This window comes from Drosophila biarmipes, chromosome 3R (genome assembly GCF_025231255.1).
Source record: "Drosophila biarmipes strain raj3 chromosome 3R, RU_DBia_V1.1, whole genome shotgun sequence".
Classification (NCBI taxonomy): domain Eukaryota; kingdom Metazoa; phylum Arthropoda; class Insecta; order Diptera; family Drosophilidae; genus Drosophila; species Drosophila biarmipes.
The window spans coordinates 31,595,507-31,609,421 of NC_066616.1; the positions used below are offsets into that span (position 1 = coordinate 31,595,507).

The 13,915-nt window shown below is 43.4% G+C and overlaps 1 protein-coding gene across 1 annotated transcript in view; it reads left to right on the plus strand.

Annotated features, from left to right (window-relative positions):
- Positions 1–2,482: 2,482 nt before the first annotated feature.
- The window catches only part of LOC108025207 (headcase protein), an 87,657-nt gene continuing 76,224 nt past the window's right edge, over positions 2,483–13,915 (plus strand). The window contains exon 1 of the mRNA XM_017095540.3: positions 2,483–4,760. Coding sequence (XP_016951029.2) covers positions 3,544–4,760 — 1,217 coding nt within the window. The 5' untranslated portion in view covers positions 2,483–3,543. The remainder of the gene's footprint in view (positions 4,761–13,915) is intronic.

The window sequence follows — 13,915 nt, forward strand, 5'->3', positions numbered from 1 at the left end:
TAGGTCAGAGCCGAGGGGAACACAAAGCGAAATCCTTGAGAATTATAAGGCGGCGATGACAACAACAAACTAGTTCAGCTCCCTTTGTTCTCCTTCTTCCTCCTCATCTGGGTGCCTTCGATCCTTTAGCTAGAACAACAAACAACCCGTATACGATCTTATTACGCAATGGCTGCCGATCTGCCTACCTGACTGACTTAATTATTATATCAGAACCCTCTTTCCCCTCCCTTCTTCCTGGCAGGTCGGAAGAGGAAGAAGTGGAAACTGCGCAGTTTGACTGGAAAGAAGTGGAATTGGACCTTGACTTTGGACCGCAGTCCCCGAAAGAATAGAGCCCAGTACCGCACCAGGGTCCTGAGTCCTATAAGAAATCCTCATCTGGCTCCGAGGCCCCTCCCCTCACCCGCTTTTCACTTTCCATTCCACACGTGCCCTTGTTTTGCCGCTTCTACCGCTTCTTCTTATTCGTTTTCGCATACTTTTTTGCAACACGCGCAGCGGGCATTTTTATATAAAAGGGAGTCAAAACGGAGGGAATGAGAGGAAGAGAGGGGCAGGACAATACATAAGGCTGGCGGCGATGCAATAAAAAGGATCTACGTTTTGAATCTAATTGGCAACGCCATTGATACCCTTTCTTTGGAAAACTAGATAACTTTTAGGTATTTCCAAAAAATTGCAATTTTAAATGGCTTAGTGCTTTGAATTACTTCATTCCAAAATTATTAAAGCAGGTCTTCAAAATATATTTGAGAAATTTTTGAATATAATAAAAGCCTATGAGCAAATTTGAACATTTTCGAAATCAATTTTTAAAATTTTAACACATATTTTTTGGCATGTCTAAGCTTTCTATCATTGAAGGGTACCTCCGACTCGAATATCCCCATTTTTTATTCCTTATTTTTTTGTTTCTGCCGTTGTTGTGTGTCTGTTTTTAAGGCCTATTTTATTGCCGGGCTTGAAACATTAGATAATATTTAGATACTTTAAAAAATTTCAATTTTAAACAGTTTAATGCTTTAAATTACTTCATTCTAAAATTATTAAATAAAGGTCTCCAAAAATATTTTTGTGGAATTTATTGAGAAATTTTTGAATATAATGAAAGCCTAAGAGCAAATTTGAACATTTTGGAGTTCAATTTTTAAAATTTTAAAACATATTTTTTGGAATTTCTTAGCTTTCTATCAATGCAGGGTACCTCCAAGTCGAATATCCCCATTTTTATATTTCTTCTCTCCTTTTTTGTTGTCTCTGCCGTTGTTGTGTGTGTGTTTTTTAAGGCCTCTTTTATTGCCGGCACTCGCAGGCAATGTTTGTATGCTTGTCAGCCTGTGTGTGCCTACATATAGGGGATTATGTACAATCGGACAAATAAAATAAAATCGCAGGCGAAGAGTGCGAGAAGGAGGGCTAGTTCCGCCAAAGAGAGATGCAAGCATTTCCACTTCCACTGGAATTAAGAGATTAGCCAAGGAAAGCAAAAGTGCGCTGCGAGTTCCCGAGACTCGGCAACCCTGTTCCCATGTTGTTTACTTTGCCGGTTTTTTGCACAAACACCAGTGCACCTTCATGCATGGAAGTCAGAGCGAACCTGCTCGACGCTGGCATTGGAACTGCGGTCGAGCGTGTTGGAGGGGAAGGCCGGTTTCGAACTCGCTTCGAACCTGGTCGAACCGCAACGAAAGTGAATTTTTGCAAAGCGTATAGAGGATGCAAATTAAATGTATCTTTTTTGAAAATGTATTACAATTTATTTACCAAATACTAAATAACCGCAGTACATTTCTTTAAAATTTATCATTTGCAAAGAAACAAAAAGTATCTTATTTGTCTGCATATCTTATGGGTTTTAAAACTTCCTGAAAAATAAGATTTATGTATTTGTACTTCAAAAGGTGTTTTAATGCTTAAGTTAAAAGTCGTAGTTATATGTACATATCTTCAGAATTTGTAGAACCGATTTAGAAAATAAGTGTAGAAAAAATCTAAAAAATATCTTCCTTTAATTCCCTTAAAATAAGAATAAAAATATTTTAAAAAATGTCCATGTGCCATATAAAATGAAGGAATATCATTAAACTAAGTCCCCTAAAATCCATCTATTTTCCTGTTACCCCCAACAAGTCCCCACCTTCGATTTCCCAACCCCTTTCCACCATTTTCCCCCACCGTTTCCCTGTTTAGCGCCAAAATCTGTGGAGTTTTCCGCCGAATGAAAAGCGAGCGGTTGGCGGCGGTGGTGGAAAGTGAAAACCAGCCAACCACCACCCACCAACCCCCAAGAGCCGGCGACGGCGAGGAGGAAGAGCGGCGGGCGGAAAAGCGGAGGGAAAACTCCAACTTCGCTGCCAATGCCAAGCAGCGGCGCCGGCAGCGCGGTCGCCGCGCGGTCTGCCGCCGTCGACGGCGACGCACGAGGTTCGAACGCAGCGGCAAACACGAAACGCAAACGAAAAACAGTTTGAATTTCGCTTTCGATCTGGTTGGTTGTGTTTTTTGGCTTCTCTCTGCGTGCGCCGTTCGTAGGTGGGAAAAACGGAAAACACAGGAAAACTTTGAAGCCGAAGAAGAGGCAAAGCAAACTGCAGTTCGCACTTGTATCTTTGTCCTGTGTATGGAAACCAATCGGAAGTCCTGCATCCCAGTGACATCTCGCGGATTTTCCTCCTTGCTTTTCCGACCCCGTTTGCCGGCGAAAACAAAGAGCGGCAAAGGAGAGGCAGCAAAAACAAACGCAGAAGGCGAAGCAAAATGTGAAAATTGCCGGACATGGCGCCGCGTGTGTGAAAGAGAGAAAACGAACGTGTGAGAGAGGGACGGCGATCGAAGATAAACAATAGCAACAATTTTTGATACTTAACGTTCTACATCAACAATAAACTCAGCTCAGGTACAACAAAAACTAAGAGTAAAGCAGACTGCGTAAACGGGAATTTTTCGAAATATTTTTGATACACACAGCCAGGGGTGTACGATTTTAAAAGCAATAAAAAAGCAATCACCAAGTCTAAAAACAAAACCATCTTGACCAAACCAAGAATCTAAAAACAATCTAAAAAGTCGCATTTACAAGAAAACTTAATAAAACTCCGACAAACTAAAACTTGAAAACCGGAAAAATTAAAAAAAAAACATTCTTAATTCCGATAAAAACAGACTTTTGTCTGGCCATCCCCACTTTTCTACAAAATAAAAAGTCCCTAAGAGAAAATAATTTTCGAGCAGCCAATGAGAAGTGGCCAATAATTTCCCAAACTGGAAATACCCAAAAATCGGTTCGAAAATATTCTGAAATCGGTTCGAAAACAAGGCACTGGAGGCATTCGATAAGTATACACCGAGAGCATTTATGGGCCACAAGTCACAGCATAAATTCGCGGCCAGACTCAACAAGCAATATCTTCAAGTTTAAAATGGTGGCAAACATGCTGGTCCGAAATAGAGATTGAGGATTGGGGATTCTTCGAGGCAGCCCAGCAAATTGTTTAAAGGCAACACAGTGCACACTTGAGAGCAGGGAAAAACAATAAATTTATGGCTCCGCGGCGCAACAGCAACATCAGCAGCAGCGGCAACAGCAGCACCCAGCAGCAGCAGCAGCAGCAGCAGCAACAGCTGCAGCAGCAACACCACACGCAGCAGCAGCAACTGCTGCAGTTCTACGCGGAGAACGCGAACTCCTCAGGCGTCCTCATGGCGCCCATGCAGGGAGGCGTTGGCGGGGGCGTGGCGCGCTGCTGCCTGCCCAGCGGAGAGTGCCGCAAGCTGGACGCGCTGATACCGCTCAACGAACCGGCCCTGGCCGACTGCGTCCGGGTGCTGTGCAACAACGAGAACTGCAGCGCCGGCCAGTACATGCACCGCGAGTGCTTCGAGCTGTGGGAGGCGGGCGTGCTGCAGACGCTCAAGGCCAGCGGCAGGGCCCGCTCCTGGTCGGAGCGGCAGCGCCTCCAGCACCTGTGGACCAAGAAGGGCTACGAGCTGGTCCACAAGGCCTGCAGCTGCAAGTGCGGCCGCGGGCAGCTGCGCAAGGACCTCGAGTGGGTGGCCCCCGCCGGCCAGGGCGTCCTGTACCTCAGTGGCTCGGGCACTCGCAGCTCGAGTGGGCTGAACGGCAACCTCAGCGAGGACGACGACAAGAAGAAGGCCAAGAAGAAGCGCAATCGCAATGGCAACGGCAACGGCAACGGCAATGGCAGCGCCAAGGCTCCCCTGAGCCAGAGTAACGGCAGCAGCTACGGCGCCCTGACGCCCAATCCCAACGTGGGCGTCATAGGGTCGGGCTTGCCCCACAACAATGGCAGCAGCGGCGGCAGCAGTGGCAACAACGCCCCTTCGGACCTGCTGCAGCCCAGTGTGGTGGCCACGCTGAGCAACATCCTCAATCCCAACAATGTCCTCGGCCTGGACTTGCGGGCCAGAGCGGGCAGCCTGTCCTCCAGCGGAGCAGGCAGCGGCTCCACATCGCCCTCAGCCTCCCAGTCCAGTGGCGAGCTCCCCGTCTCGCCGGTGCAGCAGCTGAAGCAAACGCTCCTGATGCAGCCCGTGGGCTTTCTGCAGAACGGCCTCGGCTTGTCCAAGAACCTCCTGATGGCTCCCCAGCAGCAGCAGCAGCAGCAGCAGCAGGCGCAGAACAATTTGCCCGCCCTGGCCAATATCAGCAACTTTAAGCCCCTGGCCAGCTACGAGCAGCAGCAGCTCGTGCAGCAACAGAAGAACAAGGAGGTCGAACTCTACTCCGAGCGAGTGCGGTAAGTGCAGAAACGCGAATTCTTCAGTCGTTTAGGCCGAGCGGAGAACGCGAATTCTTCAGTCCTTTTAAGCTACAAGTTCGCTGGGACGAACGCACAATCCACTGAGCTACCCGTGCAAAAACAGTTCGTTGTAGTACCGAGCGGAGAACGCGAATTCTTCAGGCGAACATTTTAATTATGCTTGGTCTTGAACCCAGAACCTTGGCTAACTTGTTTGACAAAGCAAAAGCCGAGGAAGGTCGAAATATTTGAGCGAAATTCCCCAACATGTGGGTTGAGCACATCGGCAATTTTAGTATTTATTCACAAAACTTTTACCAACTACACTAGCCGACGAGAGCAGAGGAAAAGTTCTTCAATTTTGTTTCGTACAACTTAGTTCCTTTAGAACTCAAGAAAATTATTTCAAATTTACCAAAAATATTTGTAGGCCCATGAAGATTTTTTCATTTTTTATTATATACGCCTACCTCATTGTTTTCTTTAGCCATTTCTTGCTAAGAACTCTTAGGTCACAGCACTTTATCAAGCAGAATTCCAATTTCCGATATCAGATTGATGTTCTGGGTTCCTTTATCGTGTTGCACAGTGCTATCAACAATTGCCGCGATTGTTTGCCCGTTTTTCGTTCGTTTGCCGGCTCCACAGCTTATATAACCTTGGTGGCCGAACAGCTGCAAAATACGGACAATATTTGCAGAAATATTAAATAAAATGCGCTGTTTATCTGCGAAATTCGTGAATATTTTCCTAAGGAAGTTGATGATTTCTATCTTTTCAAGAGATACAAAAAAGAACACTCTAAATGTATTCCCCCAATTTCACATTTTTTGGAATTTCTCTGGCTCTTATTTATTTTTTGTTTGTTGCTTTGGGTCAAGGCTTCTCGTATCTTTAGCGATTCTTGTATCTTTTGCCCAGAATTCTTATTCATAAATCATATGAAACGAAAAATTATTGAAATTTATTTGCTGCCATATAGCAACAGACACTTCTCGTATGGTATGTTTTCCACATGTGTTATTTTATTTATTTTATGCCGAATTTTAATATTTCCGTTTCCAAGAGCAACAAAAAGTTATTATTTATTTCATAGCGATCAGAAAAAGATACAACGAAAGAGCCAAGAGAAACAGAGGGAGAAAAACACGAAAAAGAATTGGATCGCCTTTTGTAGGTTTCTGTTATTGTCGCTTTGAACGCGATCTTCAGGTTTTTAGAATCGCAATCTCAACCCCTCACCCTCTGGCCGTCTCTTTCACTCCACGGACGGCCCTCTCTTTCTAAGCTGGGAACTTTGTTTTGCCTTCTACGGCATAATTCCATTCATTCTTCTGCCTTTCGCTCTCCATCTTTCTCTTCGCTTTCTGTTTTTGCCCACTTTTCAAGGCCACTATATTTGTGTGTTTTATACCCTTCCAGAGGGTGTTCCAACTTTCCCATTCATAAGGTTTAGGAATCCAGCCATATGATATTGTTCTCTGCTTCCAACTAAGGTATCATATAATATTAATAATACATCTTTTAAGTTTTTACTATAACTGAAAGGGAATACTACATTCGTTTTGATATTTCCCCCTGGTTTTTAGTAGTATTTTTATTTTTATTTCCTCTTTGCCTGCAATTTTTGCTTATCAGCATTTTTTTTGTGATGATTTGCGTTTAATTCAAAAATAAACGTCCATAAAATTGTTTATCGCCTTTCGCTTTTTTTATTATTTCCATTTTTTATTTCTTGTTTTGTTTGTATTTACTGGCGTTTATTTTCAGCGCCACACGCGGCCCATTTTTATTTTATTTAATTTTTGCTCAGTGCTTTGATTGTTGTTGTTGTGGCCCACGATAAACAAACTTTGCCGATTCAAGAGGTGAGCAAAAGCGAAGAAAGTCACAAAAAGTTCTGGCCTTTCCCTTTAAACTTGCCGTCTCTGTTTAATGAATGAATGGCTGGCTCTCCCGCTCTCGCTCTTTAACTTGTTTTGTCTGCCGGCACATTTGTGTTTTCCTCTTTTTGCATTTTGTATTTGGCGTCCAATGTCAAGGTTAAGACACATTTTATGTATTCATTTTCGGTGGGTGGGTGGTGCGGAAGTCTGTTCGGTTCCCCAACTTTTTTGCAGAAAAGCTCTTCCCGTTCGCCTCTCTCTGTCGCTCTCTCGCCGTCATCTGCAGATAATTTCCCAATTCGTAGGCCCAAAACTCTCACGTGGGCGCAGCACTCTGCCCCCTTATTATTTGCAAGTTTCACCCCATCTCCAAAGTAGTGGCGCAATACTTTCCCGAACATTCGCAAAATATCGCGGGCACAACTGCAAATAAATTGCGAAAGGCACGCCGAGAATAGAAAATCCACAACAAATTGCAGCTACAAGCTATAAAAACAAAGAAGCAACAAAGTCAGCGTCTTGAATTTGCATACCAAACGCAACGGGGGGCTCTAGAGGGCGTGACTAGTCGGATATTTCATAAGTAACGGGTGGATAATGGGTATATGGGGAGGTAAGAGCTGTATCTCTCGTTGAAGTTACGATACCATACTATAATGAATGATATGATGGGGGATCATGATTATATCCGAAATAAACCTATGGGTTCCTGTTTATGATGTCATAATACATCTTGCCACCAAGTTTCATATCATATACTATAATTCATATTCATACTATAACGTGGTATGATATGATGGCGGATCATAGTTATATCTGAAATAAACCTATGGGTTCCTGTTTATACTGTCATAATACATCTTACCGCCAAGATTCATATCATATACTATAATTCATATTCATACTATAATATGGTATGATATGATGGGGGAACACAGTTGTATCTGAAATAAACCTATGGGTTCCTGTTTATACTGTCATAATACATCTTACCGCCAAGATTCATATCATATACTATAATTCATATTCATACTATAATATGGTATGATATGATGGGGGAACACAGTTGTATCTGAAATAAACCTATGGGTTCCTGTTTATACTGTCATAATACATCTTGCCACCAAGTTTCATATCATATACTATAATTCATATTCATACTATAACGTGGTATGGTATGATGGCGGATCATAGTTATATCTGAAATAAACCTATGGGTTCCTGTTTATACTGTCATAATACATCTTACCGCCAAGATTCATATCATATACTATAATTCATATTCATACTATAATATGGTATGATATGATGGGGGAACACAGTTGTATCTGAAATAAACCTATGGGTTCCTGTTTATACTGTCATAATACATCTTGCCACCAAGTTTCATATCATATACTACAATTCATATTCATACTATAATGTGGTATGATATGATGGCGGATCATTGTTATATCCGAAATAAACCTATGGGTTCCTGTTTATACTGTCATAATACATCTTACCGCCAAGTTTCATATCCCCAGCACTGTAACATCAGAATTTGAGGTATTCACCCCGTCGACGCCCGAACCACTCGCTTTATATTTGTTGTTCAGATCGTCGGACAATATGCCAATCCCCCTCCATTCCGAGTGCTGTGATATGGTGTGAAAAACAAAACTATAACGAAAAATTAACAACATTCGCACGACTTTTGTTGTTGTGACTACAGCTACGAAAGTGAGACAGCACGAGACCGCAAGATTTAGAGAGGGAGAACGAGGTAGAGATACTCCCTATCGGTGCATAGTTTATCTTTGAGACCCGCGGGGTTCTGGGTTCCCCAGTAAATATGAGTGAATTATGGTCGTGAGGCGGCCTGGCGAAAATTTCATTTAAATTCTGTTTTTGTTTTTCGCGTTAGTTTTTCCTCGCCCCCCCTCGGTTTTCATACCCCCCTCGGCTTTGTGCTAATTGAGCACGTTCCAAAAACTGTCGTCTAGACTCGAAGCATAAATTTCTGCACTGTAAAATTTTTATTAACGCGGAACCCCATTACACCATCCATATCGATGACGATTGTTGCCTGTTTTGGTCGATGGAAGGCGGCAGCTTGGGGCTCTGTTTATATATTTCAGTATACTCTGTGTGAGGTTAGGTTTCACTTTTCGCCGGGCGATGATAAACAAACAAAAGACGGGGGCAGCCGAGCATGAAATGAAATGGTGCGGATTGGATGTGCACAGAAAAAATTAAAGTTAGTTAGGGACCACTAAAAAGCAGAGGCTAAGAAGGTTATAGAAGAATGGTTGATAAGTTGTGATACTAATCTACATAATATCTGGCAAATTTGCTTAACAATCTGTTACTTAGAAATGAAAATTAAATATTTCCCTTTTCTTGATGTGTAGTTAGTGCGTTTTACACATAGGGTCCATAAAAGACCTTCGAGGGGATGGGGAAACTAAGCAATTAACGACCTTTTTTTGGGCAGTCAAATTGAGGAAACATTAAAAAACGGCGCCACACCAGACACGTTTTGTTCTTTGGAAGCTTTGTTGCGGACACGCTGAGTGACTCCATCACAACGGGTGACCACTGTGGCAGACTCCCCCACAAAATTCGTAACCGCAACCAAATCTGCAAAACCATTTGCAAATTAAAGCGCATAACGATGTGTGGGCAGAAAGAGAAATGTCGGAGAAATGGAGGAAGCCCGGGGAAAAGGAGCGGCCTGCGAAGGGAGTCGAGGAAGTCGGGGGAACACACTCACCTTTTGTGGAATATCAAATCAAGTGTGCATTGCTTACTCGTTTTCCACTTGGTCCTCCGCCCTCACAACCGCAATGGCTATTAATGAAATCTTTGCAAAACGACACGCACACTGGAACTTAAATAAACATATGCACATCGGGGTAACGATACAGTGGTTGCAGCGAGTTGGGACACAAGATTCAGGACTTAACTCGGGTCTAACTAAAGCTTACTGTGTGCGCCGGCAGAGGAGGATCTCATATTGGTTAATAACGACCTGAATTTCAGTTTTTGGGTCCCCCAATTTCCTTCGTTTTAAAATAAAAAATAAATGCAACTCGCTAGCACTTGGAAATTTGCATATCTAACCACTGTATCTGGTGCATTGCAGCAGTCCGCACACCCACACACTCTATGGGCGCCTATCGAACGGCGCATGACTCTACGCCGGAAAGTTCCCTCGACGTCATTATTGTCGTATTTTCATTGCCAACAGACAATGCCAGGGCAACTCCATCTCCGGCTCTTCCCGTTTCCCTGAACCTCCTCCTGTATTTACCACCCACATCCGTATCCACACCCATCTATATGTACACACATGTGTGCGGCTCCATCCGCAGGCTTTTGCCAACTTTAAAGGCTTCGTTGGCTCAGCAGTTTCCGTCCCTCTCCACTGCCCTCTGCCTCATCCTCTTATGCAGAACTTAAATCTACACGGAAAACAATTAGAAGGGTTCTTACCTCAGTTTTGCTGGAAGGAAAAATTGTTTAACAAAAAGCTAACTAATTGTTATGAAACTTTCAGTTCATGTGTATTAAGCCTTGCTTATGCCGAACCTAGGGGTTTGAAATCAGTACTACTACACATATCCTAAATAAAGTAGTTTTTGACTATCATCTCAGGATCGTAAGGATTTCCTGCAGTGCACTGCTTCCCTGGTACCCACTGCTTGCTGCACTGCTTCCCCGTTTCTGCCAGCATGATGTCGTCTGCTGGTTCATAAGCCAAGCTTTTGGGTGTGTGAGTGTTTATCTGTCTGCCTGCCGTCTGTGTGTGTGCTTTTAGGCTTTTGTGTTGGGCCATTCAGCCAAATGAGAAAGAGAAGAACCCCAACTCCCCCCAACTGCCCCTAACCTCCCCGCACCCTCTCCTTTCCACTGCAGGCTGGAATTGCAATCAATATTGTTGTTGTTGTCGAGCAGCTGCCAGACACAAAAATAAAACGCAACGTGCAAAAAACGAGAAAAAACTGCAAAAAAGAAGTGGAAACAGTAAAAACGAGCCTGGCGAAATGAAAGAGCAAGGATGAAAGGTATACGGTGTGGTGTGGGCGGAGGGGGCGTGGATGAACAAGTTGAAAAGCGAAAAGTAAAACAGAAAACTGAAACAGAACAGGAACGGAACACAAAACACGAAATGTTTGTGCAAATGAAACAAAACTGTGTCCTGGTCCTCCGGCTCCTCCTTCTTCCCTCTCACTCCCGCCCTATCTGTCGGTCTCTCTCGGACCCAGCTGGAGTTCTGATTGGAACTCTCCTGCTGCAGTGGGGATCCTATCAGGCTGTACTGAAAAAAAAACAAAGCAAATGGGGTAATGGATTCCATGTATATTTGATGGCTTACGGAATATTTTCCCGGGGCTTCCCATTATTGAATTAATAAAAGCCTAAAAAATGGAAAAATAATATTAGAACAGGCCTTTTTCGCTGCACTCAATACCATATTAAATTAAAAATATAATGATGTGTTTGGATTATACTACACTTGAATCCCTATTTTCCGAGGAATTTCATCGAAATACATCAAGCTACCAAGATTTCCAACGATTGGCACACTTTAAGCGCTTTTCTGCTGAAATCGGAACCCTTTTCTCACAGTGCTGGTTATGCATTTGGACTGCCTGCATCGCATGTGTATATTTGTGTGGGAATGTTTGTTTTGTTTCCTATTTGATATCCATTAAAACGATTCCACATTCGGCGTCTGGCTGCTGCCCCTGACCCTGTCCCTACTTTCTCCCCCTTTCTCCGATCCCAATTCCCCACTTGCCCCCTTTCATTTTTGCCATTCAATCTGATTGCGAATGCATTCGGGCTTTTGTGGGCGTGGTGCCCCCTGAACTGTACGGATTTTGTGTTGCATTTGCAATTTGTGTCGCTTGCAGTTCGTTTTGGCTTCTCTGTATTTTTTCTGCCCTGCCTCTCGGTTTTCCGAGTTTATTTGTTTATTAGTTGCATTTTCATTTGGTGAGTGGGGGAAAGCTAGATAAAAGGGGAAACGTGGAGGGGGAAAAATTGAAAATTGACAGTCTGGCAGCAACATTTTAACCCTTGCCGTTTTTCCATTTCCCCCTTCAACTTTTGACACCTACTCAATCACAGTATCCTTGGCTTAGCCATGAAAAACCCCCATCACTCTCTTATTTCTTTGCCCTCCCCCGTTTTCCCCACCCTCTCGAAGGAGTCAGACAAGAGCAACAAATGAAGCTTAAATTTTAATCGTCACTCTGACGATAATGTTGATGATTCTCCCGCCCCTCGTCTTATTTTTCCACGCTTTTCTCCGCCTCCGTCTCGCCTTTGGGCTCTTCTTCCTCTTCTGCAGTTTCCTCTTCTTCATCTGGGTGCTCCATGCATCCTGTCGAAGGACAACGAGCGGCGAGAACGTTTCGACGCCGTTCAAAGTCATTTGGTTTTATGATTATTAGCTTGTTTAGTTCTCTTTCCACCATTTGCCATACCCTGTATTCGGGGTACACAAATAAGGGATACTTAGCTACTAGATAGGCTGTAACTTTTGAAACAAGATACTTACAAGCTTAATATTCAACAGGATGTTGTTTAAGGCCATAATACAACAGTCCACAAAGTTTCATATCGTTTAAGCAATATTTTCCTAAAATTCTTTAGATGTTGTTGGTATACAGGATATCCTTTTGGCTTTACTGCCCTGATTTGATATTTGTTCTAGTAGCTAAAGCTGCTTTTTTTGTGGGTGCGTAGCTGAAGCCAAACATATTCTTTATGCTTATATAATATCTATTTAGTTGCACTCAGGCAAGTGCTTACCCCGCCCCTTAGTTTGCCCGTTTGTAGCTTGTTTGTTTGTTTGTTGGCTGTCTGTCCCCATTCGCGGTCTCTTTCTTCTGCACTATGGCTATCTCTATCCTGCGACACGACTGATTGCGCTTGTTGTGCGATAACCGTTGCCATTTGTATCTTTTCCATCTTTTGGCCATAACAATTTGACGCTTCATGACTTTGGATAGGGACAATATGCTGCAGGCGAACAGAAAGAGATGGGCTACCGAAGGCGAAAGAGACGGAGTGCTGTTTCTTTCGTGTTAACAACAATTGCGTTTTGTTTAATTGAATAAGTGCCTGGGCGGTCCGGCAAATGTCAATGGCTCCCAGGGTACAAGAATAAATATAAAAATTCGAGGCTTGAGGCGTTGATTTGCGGATTTTCTGCTGCAAAAAAAAAGGGTAAAGTAAAGTAAAGCAAATTAAAGACACAGGGAGACTCAAAGGTCCCGACTGCAGCAGCATGACGAGGACATAAAACGCATTAAGGTCTCTTACACATTTTTCTCCCCCCATTTTTGGGTGCATGCAACCAGCGGCCACATCATGTGCCCCGTTTTGGGCAATAAAAGCAAATTATTTTTACGATCAAACCGCCGCAAATAAATAAATGCATTTTTGTAGGTTTTCGTCCCAGCCTCTTCCTTGGGTGCTCCCCCTTTTTTTGGCTTTTCCCTCTTTTATTTCGCCTTTTTTATTACTTCAGAGGCGACGACACCAAATGCATTTTTGCGTTCGCCTCGGGGCGTGACAGATCATTAGCAGAGGGCTAAAAAAATCGCTAAAAAATAAACCCGAGGAAATGGGGAGAAAAGGGAAACAAAGGAAGCACACCAAATTTCTTCATCGCATGAGGGAATGGGAAAGTGTGGAAAGGAATTAAGCTAATTGCAGGATAATCAGGCGAAATTCATTTCCTGTGGCCCAGAAAAAAAGGAAGAGGAGCGTAACGAACCTAAAGGACTATACTAATAATATAAAGTTACTGATTCCAATACTAAGTTCTGAAGAACATAAAATGATATCATAAAGTCATATCATCAATATTAACCAATAACCAATTTTCTGACCCCATCCACCTCCCCCAAGAGATCCCCAGCGGGGAATCCCCTCCCACAAGCTCGCAACAAACTTTCTCACGCCATTATTCCTATGCTCAATATTGTGCACACACTGCTGCCGAGCAACCCAATCACCGATATTTGCAATTAACAATAACAGAGTCGTACGTATACACAGTGTGCAACTCTTTGGGGCAACGATCGCCGCCTTTTGATATCCGATGATCGGAGCGGATCGCATTGGATCGAATCGAGGCGAGGAAAATCGGAAGGGGAACGGCTGCAGTTCATTGTGTGCCTTGGCAGAGCGGCAATTGCTGAAAGGCTCGTTGCACATGCGAAAATGCAACGTATCTGTATCTATTGCAGCATGCCACATCGATTG